Here is a 14149-nt window from a genome sequence, read left to right as displayed (position 1 = left end):
GGGGGGGGGCCTTTAGCTTCACAGCGCACCCAAGATCAATCTGCTCGAGCATTGGAGGTGTCAGTATCGCTGATTTAGTGTACCTGTGTTTTGTGACCACGTCACGGTGCGCGATGGCGGATACTTTCGAACAATGTTGGGCGGTCAAGTTCTGCACAAAGCTCAACAAAAAAGCTACTGAAACTCATGAACTTCTTAAGCAAGCCTATGGGGAGTCTGCTCACACCTCGGCTTCCCTGAAACCAAAGAAGGCGAAGATGAGCAAATCCAAAGTGAAAACAATGCTCATCGTCTTTTTCAACGCCAAAGGTGTGGTACACAAAGAGTTTTTACCCCAAGGACAGACTGTCAAAGCTCCCTACTATGTGGATGTTCTAGAAAGATTAAGGAAAACGGTCATCCGCGTGCAAAAAGACATTGCTGCTAACTGGCGGCTGCATCATGACAATGCGCCCAGCCACACGTCTCTGCTCGTCTGTGAGTTCCTGGCGAAGCTCAATGTGGCAACGCTGCCGCAGCCACCCTACTGCCCCGACCTAGCTCCGGCCGACTTCTTTTTGTTCCCGAGGAACAAGACTGCACTCAAAGGATGCCGTTTTGAAAGCATTCAGGCTATCCAAGCAGACTTGACAACAGCTTTAAATGAGGTTCCCGTCTAGGCCTTTGAAGGGGCGTACCAGGCATGGGAGAGTCGGTGGAAAAAATGTGTAGATGCTCATGGACAGTACTTCGAAGAATATTAACACTTTGTACCGATATCATCAATAAATTTAAAAAATATATATATATTTCATGACTTTTGGGACACACCTTGTAGGAATTTAATGAAAAATAATATTAATATTTAACTGTTTTCCATTCTTATAATTTTGTTGTGTACCTTGCTTCCTGGAATTTATCTGAGAAGAAGCATTCCTATCCCCATTGGGAGAGAATTAAACATGAAAATTGACAGAATATAAGAAGATACTTTCATAGCTCACTCACAGCAGAAAATAATGAAGTGGAAAAAACTGAAAATATGTATGGCCAAATAAGAATATGGTACCTGAATGTAGCATGAATTTTATAAATTTGTAAGAGTGTTGAATAGGAATATGTTTGAAATGGAAAAATTGTCCACATTATTTAGAATTCCATTTTAAGCACAATTTACTCTACTTGATTTTAAGATCAGTAGCTTTTCATGCCCAGGAAATTTTCCCCAGCTTTCTTTCTATGTTTGGTAAGGCATGTGCACTGTACTAAATGCATGCCATGTAGAGTCATATAAAACATCCTGAAATTTCATGTGGGCTTAGGTGATCAAGAATATGTTAGCACATATTTCCTTGCCTTTTTTGTCCAACATACATACACGTATCATTAGTTCCTCCATGTCATGTATCCAATTGCACTGTTTGCATCATTACTTTTGATTGTGCAAAGTGAATTGCAGAATGTTAGGGACAAGTGATTCTCTTTCCAATAACTGCTACCATTTATGTAGAGAGGGTAGCAGAAATTAGAAACCATTAACTACCCAGTGAAATAACTAACTCTATGGAAGAGTCCTCTTTGAGATATTTATAGTTACTAACTGGTGAGAAATTTCTGATCTCTTATGGAACCTGGAGGTTCATTATTGTGTTCACTGGACCATTCTCACCAATTCGTAGCCTTATCCCTTCATTTTGTAACATTCTACTTTGTTGTAGAGAGGGGTCATTAGGCCTCCAACCAAGCCCCTAGCTGGAGGACTATACCTTGTCATCTGTCATTCAATTGCTTATTCAATATTTGCAACTTTCATCCATATCTGGGAGCTATCTTTTCTATTCTCTGAGGACTTGATATGCCATGATGACAAGAGACACACTTAGCATAAATTAACTATATAAAACAATGATATTGTTACATGTATACCCATTGTTATGCAACGTGTTGGTAAACAAGTTCCCGCAAAGACAGATCCTTGATAAACAGTCAATTGTTTGGTGACACAACAATAGCTGAGGCTGTTATCTATGTTGTCTGCACTTAGCACTGGTGGAACAATGGGGTTATGCAACCCATTTCTAAGCAACAGCTCAGTAAACACATTTCTGCGTGTCAGACTGTGCTATGAAAGCGGTGTCATCATCAACAATAGAGACGGTGTTTTCCATGAGGTCTGTGCAGGGTGCTTATGAGAGAAGAGAAGAGTGACAACATTTCTTCAGGGAAGTTATGAGTCAGTCATATGCTGGAGGAGTTAGTCCATAAGAATCTTCAGTTTCTAGGTTCAGGAGTGATTGAAGACAAAACAGCAAGAAGACTTCATAGCAATTTGAAGTGCTAGTTTCTGTGTTAACATCTGTAGCCAGGAGACAATTAGTGAAGATGGGGATTCCTAGTGCATGTGAACGATGAACTGTACATTTTGTAAATCAGTGATAGCGCTGTATTAATGGTAATTAAGAAAACTTGTAAGCCAAATAAATGCTAATAAATTCAATAATTGAACTAGAACCTGTTATTTTCGTCATGTGTACCACCCTGCATGTGACAATATATTTGTGTGCATAAATTACACAAAAATTAATATCCCAACATGATAGCTCTCAGATGTAACTTCAAAGTTTCTCCATTTTTATAATTTAGGTAAAGTGAAACAGGCAAGAACACTCACTTACTGAAGTAAGGGCACCTACAGACAGTGACAGGAGATTATTTTATGTTTCATACTCACTCTGATGTGTCATAGTGAGTTGTTTTTCATTCACTCTATTTAGTTTCTTGGTGGGTAACACTCATATGTTTTTTAATAAATTTTCAATAATGTAAATGTTTCAGGTGCACTGGTTGTATTGGATGTACATTCTCGAGATGTGGTACAAACACTCATAGAGAAGGCAGTGCATAAGGATACTGATTTTCAGTGGCTGTGCCAGCTACGCTATTACTGGAGGGTATGTCATCACGTAGGTCTATAGAAATATTCTATATAGCAGCATATAACTTTGCCCATCTCATGCTGCGGCTTCTTTCGCAGGACAATATGCTGTCAATTTGCATGATCAACTCCTGTTTGATATATGGGTATGAGTACCTTGGAAACTCACCACGTCTTGTCGTCACGCCACTCACTGACCGATGCTATAGGACACTGTTTGGGGCACTACACCTTCATTTGGGTGAGATGAATCTGAATAGCCAGTGTATCTGTGCTCGTGGAATGATATATTCCTGTGCTGCCCTTTATTCATTGCACATGTCTCGCTGAAACCCACTGAAAAGATAGTATCAACATTTAGCAGAGTCTGAGTGCAATGTGAAAGTGTGAAGTATATTATCTTAATATTGTGCATCCTGTTGTGTGTCATAAACAAGATATATAAAGTACAGGATATACCGTCTACATAACAACAATCAGTATTCAAAACAAAGAAGACACTACTGCATCTACATTTGCTTTTGTTATGTTTATTAGAGACACAACATGTTTCGCCCCTTTTGTGGGTCATCATCAGGCATACAATGCACCAGTCTGAGCTGCTGAACTGCAATAAATTGTCATTTTAATTATCGAATAAGGATCCTTATTGTAACTTGAAATTAAATTCAAATGTAAATGTATAACAAATCTTGGGTGAAATATGAAGCTAAAACCCTTAGAAGAAAATTGTATTTAAAATTACAGAAGTACAGATAAGAAATTAAAGCATTAAAACAAGAGAACAAAGATTAAGACATGAAAATTAAAATAAGTTTAAAATAGTGTTTTGTTGGTAACACTCTACAACCACTACATGTAGGCCATGCCACTACACCATAGTGACAGCATCAAGGCAAGGGCAGCCTGCACACACATCATTCATAAGTACAACCTAATATATATCACTTACCATATATTGAGCTTAAGCTCTCTAAGACATTGCCAAGGTCATGGCTACATGACTCACCCTAGATTATTCTGTTACGCGGGTCCCCCATGCTGTAGTCGCTTCTTCCGGCTTAAAACCAGGTATACACATAGTGGTTGCAGTGTTACCAACAAAACACTATTTTAAATTTATTTTAATTTTCATGTCTTAATCTTTGACCTCGTGTTTTCTTACCTTTACTTCTGTAATTTTAAATACAATTTTCATCTAAGGGTTTTAGCCTCATATTTCGCCCAAAATTTGTTATACATTTACATTTGAATTTAATTTTAAGTTACAATAAGGATCCTTATTCGATGATTAAAATGACAATTTATTGCAACTCAGCAGCTCAGACTGGTGCATTGTATGCCTGATGATGACCAGTGAAAGGGTCGAAACATGTTGCGTCTCTAATAAACATAATAAAAGCAAATGTTGATGCAATAGTGTCCCCTTTTGTTTTGAATACTGATAGTAGTTGTGTAGACGGTATTCAAAACAAAGAAGACACTACTGTATCAACATATGATAAGATACGATGATGATATGATATGACAAATGATAAGACATCAGATTTTCATTTGGTGGATACCTGCTTTGAATAATAGGTAGGCAATGGCTGCCTTAATTGAATCTTCTACCCTGGAGATGGAGGCAGTTTTATTCTCCGAAACACAGGTATCCACCTACCAGACTACAGTATGGTGTCATAATCTGGAAGACCACACTGTGAATCTGTATATGGTATTCCTGTGTCACTTTTGACAACTATGACTGCGTTAAATTTATAGGTAACCACACTGTATAGGAAGTCTCTAGAACACTCAAATTCAGTATTGTAATGTTTAATAAATTTACGTGTATTTAGACTCCAAGATTTCAGTATAAAAAGTTTGTATGTAATGGTCATACTGATAGTTGTATGTGCTTATGTATTGCAGGGGGTGCCCCAGAGGGCCCAGCTGGTACAGGGAAGACAGAAACAATAAAGGACCTGGCAAAGGCTGTTGCCAAACAATGTGTGGTGTTTAACTGCTCAGATAGCCTTGACTACATTTCCCTTGGAAAGTTCTTCAAAGTATGTGATATGTGTCATTTTTACTGTCAAGAGTTTGGCTACTTATGTTTTGATCTCAGTTGTAAAATAACGTCTTGAAAAAGTTGTCTGTGTTAATAATTATTGTATATATAATATAAGGCAGATATGAAGTTCAGTGGCTTTTCATGTAACAAATTTTATTATAACATAGACGGCATATATTCTGATTATCATTTATGTTAACTTAATTCTGGTCTATTTCAGGCCTACGTTGCATTTACTTTATTGCTTTTACTGCCAAAACGTTGAACATGCTTGTTGAATGTTATTTAGAAGTTCCATCATACATGATCAGTGTAGATTTTTGACCTGGTTTATGGGCAGAGGAGTAGATTATGCTAGTCTGAAAAAATACAACTACATTTTATATCATACATAAGAAGAGGGCAGTGGGACACCTACAAGGAAGCCCTTACCTGTTACAACAAAGAAATAAAGAAAACCAAGTGATCCTCATGGAGGAGGCACTACCAGGAGATCAGTGATGTACCAGGCGGTGCCAGACTCAATGAGAATCATGGCAAAACAGGCGACAAATAAGGTCAGCACGATTAAGCTGCCTAACGGGCAGTATACTGAAACAGAAAGGGAGACACTGAATGAATTATTCAGGGTTCACTTTCCTGATTCAAAATTGATTGATATTTTGGACGACGGACAGGATCAGCAAAACCTAGGCACTTGCCAAGCAAGATGAAGAGGATAGACTGGAACCTGGCCAAAGTCATATTTAAGCAATCAAAAATCAGATGGGCTCTGAATACATTTAGACCATTTAAGTCAGCGGGAACAGACGGAATTATACCGGCACTTTTGCAGCAAGGGGCAGAACTCTTAGTTCCACACCTATGCCGCATATATAGAGCCTGTATGGCATATGGTTTCATCGTCATGGCCTGGGGGCAAGTTAATGTGATGTTTATCCCAAAGCCTGGGAAACTTGATTATACCGAGGCTAAGGCTTATCACCCTATCAGCCTGTCGTCTTTCCTTTTGAAAACGATGGAGAAACTAGTGGATAGGCATCTTAGGGACGGGGTACTGAGGACATGTCCTTTACATCAAAACCAACATGCCTACCAAACAGGTAAATCTACCGAAAGTGCACTACATAATGTGGTAACACGCATAGAAAGTGCATTTGAACACAAGGATACTGCCTTAGGAGCATTCCTTGATATAGAGGGAGCCTTTGATAGAACCTCATTTGATGTAATCAAACAGGCTGCTGGAAGGCATGGCATAGAGCCCGCAATATGCAGATGGATCAATGCTATGCCGGAAAGCAGAATCATAGCTGCTACATTATCGGGAGAACCCCTGGGGGTGTCCGTGTCTAGGGGATGTCCACAGGGGGGCGTACTTTCACCTCTGCTGTGGAGCCTGGTGGTTGATGATCTCCTGTGGGGACTTAATGATGATGGGTATAATACAGTAGGATATGCTGATGACATAGCAATCCTCATTAATGGAAAATTCCTTTTGACCGTATCAGAGCGTCTCCACTCAGCTCTATACATGGTCCAACGATGGTGTGAAAGAACAGGTCTCTCCATCAATCCCAACAAGACGGTAATCATACCGTTTACTAGGAAGAGAAATGTAAAGGGTCTCAGGGAACCGATTCTCTTCAATAAGACAATCCAGCTCTCCAGCGATGTCAAGTACCTTGGTCTAGAATTAGACAAGGGACCAACATGGAAAAAGCACCTGGACAAGGTCATTAACAAAGCCTATAAGACTTTTTGGACATGCAGAAGCATGTTTGGTAAAACCTGGGGACTGCAGCTGCACATTGTGCATTGGATATATACTTCGGTTTTAAGACCCACAGTTACATTATGGTGCCACAGTATGGTGGCCCAGAGTTAAACTCAGGACAATCAAGGCAGGACTTAGCAAATTGCAAAGGTTGGCTTGCTTAGGTATCACAGGAGCAATTCAAACATCTCCAACAGCTGCACTGTGGACACTCCTTGGACTCCCCCCACTGCACATACAGTTGGAGGCAGAGGCCAGGGCAGGAATCTACCGTCTCCAGTGCCGTTATCAATGGAAACCTAAATCCAGTAGTTTCAGACATGCATACATAACTCAGGATATGAAAAAAGAACCCATATTACAAATGGGGTCTGACAGAATGATATTGAGACATGTATAAAAAAACCATTCACAGTCAGATTTCCTGACAGGAGTGACTGAGGAGACGGGTTTCAGCCCGATAGAAAAGGGGGACTGATTTGGTATACAGAATTTTCCAAGATAAATATGGGCACTGGAGCTGGTTTGTACTGCTATGGCACGAGGTAGAAACTTAGTTTCAGCCTTGGGCAGAACACAACAGTATTCCAGGCAGAGGTATATGCCATTATGGCATGTATTATGGAGAATTTAGATAGGAACAATATAAATAGGAACATCTACATTCTATCTGACAGCCAAGCAGTACTTAAAGCGCTTGACAAACACCAGATCAATTCAAAATTGGTCTGGGATTGCCACCAAACCCTCATGGAACTGGCCAAACATAACAGGGTACAACTGATATGGGTGCCAGGGCATCAGGGTATTGCTGGAAATGAAACAGCAGACCAGTTGGCCAAGATCGGAGCTGAACATCCATTCATAGGACCTGAAACAGCCTGTGGCATCTCTATAGGAGTTGCCAGACAGGCAATCAGGGACTGGACAAACATGAAACACAAGAAATACTGAGAATCCTTAACTGGACTCAGGCAAGCAAAGGTACTCAAACGGGGACCTCCTACTAAAAGAGCGAAGGAACTGTTGAAGTTAAACAGGAACCAGCTATGATGGGTGGTAGGACTACTTACAGGACACTGTTACCTCAAAGGACAACTGTTCAAACTGGGACTAAGTGATAGTCCCAATTGTGAGAGGTGTCAGATAGAAAATGAAACAGCCACACACGTCCTGTGTGAATGTGAGGCTTTAGCTTCTTTAAGACTATGTCACTTGGGTCAGTACTTTATGGAACCAAGTGACTATTTCGACGCCCCCACGTCCAAAATCCTGCGCTTCATCTGAAGCGTGGGGTTGCTAAGGGAATAATTAAAAACTGGGAAGCACAATGGACCACTGAGGTCTAAGTGCAAGGGCCGAGTAGGCCTACCCCTTCATACATTCATTCATTCATTCATTATATCATATAAGCCTGCCGATACTTTTTGGCCGGTGTCCTTCGCTGTCAGCGCATGAGAGCGAGTCTATGCTATGAACTTGCTTCGTCTGCAGAGAGAACATTCGTAGGCTGGCACTGGCAACTGGCAACTGGAATGTGGGAAAAGCACATAGTATCTACTAATAACAGCGATCCTACTCGCTCAATGTCTACCTTCTTATTGAGGCAACTAAGTGTCACTGCGCAAGCTCACCAATCTTAGGCTCGCCGACATGCGTCAGACCACTACGCATCAGAGATCGACCGTCCCACCTATACATAAGTGGGGCATGTGGAATATGCATCATACATATTATCCTTTCACTGTCATGAGGAGAACAGTCCCACTTCACAGAAAAGCACACTATGAATTATGAATGGAAGCGTTCTGCCAGACATATTAGAAATTCAAAAAAATAAATGTAAGAAATGTCTTAAGCATAAATTGATTATTAGAGGCTAAAAAACCAAGTTAACATCTTGAGTAAAGTGACTGGCTCTGGCTGAATTTCATTTGTGGTTGATTTTGTTGTTGCCGCATTATCCACATCAGCTCTGGGACCAAGCTGGTATGGATATCATAGGTTATCTCCATGCATATAAAGTGGCCAGATCATAATTCTGGCCACTCACCTTTGTCTTGTTCCAAGGTCAGGAATGTATGGAGGTTCTCCTGCTTGTTCTCTGCAGGCCACTATGACAGAGTGCTTTAGAAAAAGAAAGTCTTCTTTTCTTTTTGCTTTACACACACATTCACATGCACATGAGTATATATACAGAATGTCCTAGGAGTTTGGTGCCATACTTCAGGAGCATACTGAGGGTTCCCAATAGAATAACTTTGAAATAGGAACCCATGTCAGCAAATGTAAAATAGCAGCGCTAGGTCGGCGCTGGCACACTTCAGCATTGTATCACGAGACTACATGAATGCTGCTTTTCATGGTCGTTGGATAGGAAAATGAGGCGCAGTGCCTTGGCCACCCCAATCCCTAGACTTGACACCTCTGGACTATTTCGTCTGGGGTGATGTGAAAAGCCTGATCTACAACACACCTGTGGATAATTAAATTCGAGCTGTTGGCCAGAATACTTGTTGCATGTGATGTGATCCGATCCGTGAGACACCTGGAATATTTGAAAGGGTGCGCCAAAGTTTCTTTCGTCGATGTAACGCGTGCATTGAAAATGGAGGGCGCCAGTTCCAACATCTACTCTAGCAGGTGAGTCTTTAGAGTTTGGAGGTGGTAATATGCCTGTGCATGCTCTTTGACCTTGAGGCGCCAAGCCAGCCTAGTGCTGCTATTTTACGTTTACAGACATGGGTTCCTATTTCAAAGTTGTTCTATAGGGAACCCTGAGTATGCTCCTGAAATATGGCAACAAACACCTGTCACAGCCTTTATATATTTGCATACATGTATGCATATTTGCGTTTTTCTGTATGCCTGTTTTACTAGAAAGAAGTATGGGCATATGTACACAAGGATGGTATTGTGCATCTGTATCAGAATTTTTACTCTTAGGTGAAAACTAGCCACATGGAACTGACTAATGTGTAATTTGCCACTAACAGTGGCATTGTTAAAATGCTGTGCAATCTCAGGTATGAGGTTGGACAGCTTTGTTGATAGTGGATACATTTGGAAAATACTGGCTTCAGAATTAACTGCAATATTTTTAGTTCATTTTCTGTGTATCTTTCAGGGACTGGCCTCGTGTGGTGCCTGGTCATGTTTTGATGAGTTCAACCGTATTGATCTTGAGGTGTTGTCTGTTGTGGCACAGCAGATATTGACCATTCAGAGGGCCATCAGCTTGGGGGTCCAGAAATTCATATTTGATGGAACAGAAATAAAGATGGATCCCACATGTGCCATGTTCATTACAATGAATCCAGGATATGCTGGTCGCTATGAGTTGCCAGATAATCTCAAGGTTGGTATTCCTGTGAACTTGAGTGTATTAATATGATTTCTGCCCCACAATTTTGGTACTTCTAATTTCCATTCCCATTCTTCATTTCAGTAGTTAGCTGATTTTAATATAATGATAAATAAATTAAATTAAATATTAGAGATTAAGTAGTTTCATCTTTGTTTGCATATTAGATATTAAATTTTATTGCTTATTATTATTATTATTATTATTATTATTATTATTATTATTATTAACCAAGAATTGAATTGAATTGAATTGCTGCTGCTGCTGCTGCTCGAGTGCTCGGAGTGAGCGGACGTGTTGTACTGTGTGCTCCTGCTCCCGCTGCTTGCTGCAAACATCAAGAACTTTTATCTTGTGAATCCAGTGTTCGTGTTTCTGTGTGGCTTCATGGTGGCCAGCCAGGATGCTTGTCCATTATGTGACAAGCCATTTTATGGAAAACAAAAATTTATTCGGTGTGGTGTATGTGAGGTGTGATCTCACTGTGCGTGCCTGCAACTTGGAGAGGCTGAGCAGGTTACTGTAACCGCTGAGGGTGAGTCTGTATACAAGTGCAACGCGTGTGTGTATTCATCAGGCATTGATATGGATCCTACCAATTCACCGGGATCTCCATCTAATGAAGGAGCTAATGAAGGAGCCACAAGTTGTGCTTCATCCAACCAAGAGGCCTCTCCGCTTATATCTGTGAGTACTCAGCTTGCAGCTATTAGACACAATGGACAATGCAATTGAGTCCATTGTGGATATGGTAACAAATCTGGCTAAAGAGGTCGCCCATCTAAAAAATGATAACTAGCTGCTGAAAGAGGAAATTAGGAATCTGCATAGCCATGTTGAAGCCTCACCCAGGCCCCCTAGGGAGCAACGCATTCTGCCGGCAGAAACATCCCGCAAGGAAGCGGCCAGCAACCAGCGCATGCCTTCAGCTTCCCTCTCCACTCAGGCCTCGCCTGTTGTACCTGCTGGGACGACCTTGTTGTACAGGGATGTCGCTGCGGTCGGGATTTCACCCTCTGGGCCTACAGCGCTACCTGATCCTGACGGATTTAAAACTGTTAGGTACAGAAATAGGACCACCACCAGCACTCCTGTTGCAAGTGCTGTTGTCAACAAGGTTAAGCTTCGCAGACAGCCCCTCATCGGTATTAGTAGCTCACAATCCTTGCCGGTTGTCAAAAAAGCTGAAAGATCTAAGGTACTATTTGTATCTCGGTTTAACCCCAAGGTTACTGCTGATGATGTGCACAAATCATTGAAGGAGCAATTGAGTCTAAAACAGTTGGTCTGCACCAGACTCAAAACTAAATTCAACTCGTACTCTTCCTTTCACATCTCTGCATTGGAAGACGAATTTGCTCTAATAAATAACACTGGTGTCTGGCCTTCTGGTTGCTTGATTGCTCCATATTATGGTAAGCTTACCGTGGACCAGATATTTACTGCCAGCACACGTGAAGCAGCAGCTCCCGCTGCTGCTGTTAAACCTGCAGAAAATCCAGTGGGTAACGATGGGGCTAATGGAGGCAGCTTGACATGCACATAAACATAACCTCTTTCAGTGATGTGAGCACGAGTCGTTCGGCCATGTCGCATGCGAATTTTGGTAACTCTCTTGGCATTTACTATCAAAACGTTAGAGGTCTCAGGACCAAACAATTTGAATTTTATGACGTGTGTGCCTCCAATTACGACATAATTTGTCTCTCCGAGACATGGCTCAACGACCTCTGCTATGATCACAATCTGTTTCCTAACCAATACACCGTTTACTGGTCTGACCGGCCATATATAAACAAGGCTCGCCGTGGTGGCGTATTAACAGCCATTACCGCTAGCCTGGGCTCTTGCAGTCGCAGGTATGATTTAGAACTCTGTTCTGAATGTGTGTGGGTCAAGGTTCCCACTGCTGATGGCATAAACATGCTTATTGGTAACCATTACTCCTCCCCTGACACCAAACTGGAAATCATTACTGCCTACTTTCGGTAACTTGAAAACAATCTAGACACGAACACTACTCGCGTCATATTACTCGGTGACTTCAATGCTCCTGGATTCAACTGGGAGAAAGGGACACCTCTTTCTAGTTGCCATTATTATTCTAAACTCAAAGGGGACTCTATGTACACCTCCACATGTTTTCTTGGCCTAAGGCAGTGCGATGAGGCTGTTGACACTCTTAACATGCTTGACCTAGTATTTGCAAATTTCACTGATCTAAAGTCTGTTCCTGCCGACTCTGGATTGGTTGCACATGATTTATATCACCCCTCCTTTGAATATTGATGTTCTGTTACCTAATGTTAACACTAATTTAAATTCTGAGTTTAGTTATCAAAATTTCGCAGCAGGGAACTACGCTTTGCTTTACAACATTCTATCACCTTATGTTTGGTCTAGCATGTATGTGAAACCTCTTCTGTTGATGTAGCAGTCGCCATGGAGCAGGCAATTCCTTGTGGGTATCGCTGCAAGTCTAAATTCCCTCACTGGTTCTCCTATACCTTAAGGCATTACATCATCAAGAAAAATTATTTCCACCGTCGTTTTAAAAAGAATCCTTCTGATTACTTTTACGACAGGTTCGCCTATTATAGAAAACTAGTTAAAAACACCATCAAGTCCGACAGGCTTAGGTGGTTGAAGTCAGTTGATAACAATTTAAAGTCACAGCCCCAACATTTCTGGAAATACATGTCTAATTTCAGAAAGCATAGATCTGGTTCCATTCATCTAAAAGTTGGTGGTACGCACCTAGTCCAGCCCATAGCTGTTGCTGATGCATTCGCTAAGCACTTTCAGTCTGTTTACAATAACCACTGCTCTAAGGTCATTCACCCTCTCTCGCAATCTTCTGAATTTGTATCCCGTGCCCCCTTTTCTGATGCTGATGTGTACAAAGCCATCAAGAGACTAAAACCATCAAAATCTGTTGGGCTTGACGGTATTCCTCGTTTTATCATCAAAGGTTGTGCAGGTATTTTTATTCCCATACTTAGGCATATATTTAACTTGAGCCTGATGTAGCAGTATTTTCCTGCTGCATGGAAAGAATCTGCTGTTGTTCCAGTATTTAAAAGAGGCAATCATGCCGCTGTGAGCAACTACATGCCTATTTCTATTCTCAGTAATTTCTCTAAATTGTTTGAATTCATTATTCATGATCACGTTTCTCATTTCGCTAAATTTAATTCCAGCCAACATGGCTTTACCAGAACTAAATCTACAGTTACCATTTGGTGTCGTTTCTCGACTTCTTGACGCCTGTTTTCCGCTGTCAGCGTCAAGCTGATGCCATCTATTTTGATCTTTCTAATGCTTTTGACCTCGTCCCTCATAATATGCTCTAGCATAAATTAAGCTCCTTCGGATTCTCTGATGCTTATGTTAGCTGGTTTCGCAGTTACTTAGTCAACATACAGTCTCGGGTTCGCGTTTCTGGCACTCTCTCCCTCCCTTTTCATGTAACGTCCGGGGTGCCGCAAGGCTCTGTTCTGGGGCCTTTTCTTTTCATTGTATTTATAAATGACCTATGTGATTCTGTTAACTACTGTAAATTTCTAATTTTTGCCGATGATCTAAAAATTCTCCGCATTATCAGCTCTCCACATGATTGCCTCTTACTTCAATCTGACATTAATTCCGTAAGTGACTGGTGCACTTCTAACTGCATGAAACTTAATATTGCTAAAACACGTGTTGTATCATACACCAGAAAAACAAATTTTCTGAGCTACAAGTATCAGCTTTGTAATGCTATCATTACACGCACCAGCAGTATTAAGGACCTGGGTGTTTTCTTTGATTCAAAGTTACATTTTCACACACATGTTAATTACATATTTTCTGAATGCATAAAGCTTTTAGGCCTTATTCGCTCCATTACCTACAGGTTTTCCTCCCTGGAGAGTCTGTATATACTATATTTTACTTTAGTCAGGTCCAAGTTGGAATATGCCTCAGTAGTTTGGAACTCCATCACCTCGACTGATGCCAATAAGCTTGAGCGCATCCAGCAGAAGTTTGCGTCCGTCT

At 41.0% G+C, this 14149-nt stretch overlaps 1 protein-coding gene across 2 annotated transcripts in view; it reads left to right on the top strand.

The window, feature by feature from the left end:
* Nucleotides 1–14149, top strand: part of LOC111864364 (dynein heavy chain 7, axonemal) — a 167945-nt gene that overhangs the window by 30329 nt on the left and 123467 nt on the right. For both annotated transcript variants that reach the window (XM_023851574.2, XM_033751408.1), the window contains exons 13-16: nucleotides 2815–2930; nucleotides 3014–3155; nucleotides 4829–4965; nucleotides 9875–10105. In XM_023851574.2, the coding sequence (XP_023707342.1) occupies nucleotides 2815–2930; nucleotides 3014–3155; nucleotides 4829–4965; nucleotides 9875–10105 (626 nt within the window). The remainder of the gene's footprint in view (nucleotides 1–2814; nucleotides 2931–3013; nucleotides 3156–4828; nucleotides 4966–9874; nucleotides 10106–14149) is intronic.

Source organism: Cryptotermes secundus, unplaced genomic scaffold, assembly GCF_002891405.2.
Source record: "Cryptotermes secundus unplaced genomic scaffold, Csec_1.0 scaffold338, whole genome shotgun sequence".
Taxonomy (NCBI): Eukaryota; Metazoa; Arthropoda; class Insecta; order Blattodea; family Kalotermitidae; genus Cryptotermes; species Cryptotermes secundus.
This window is presented reverse-complemented; position numbering and strand designations above follow the sequence as displayed.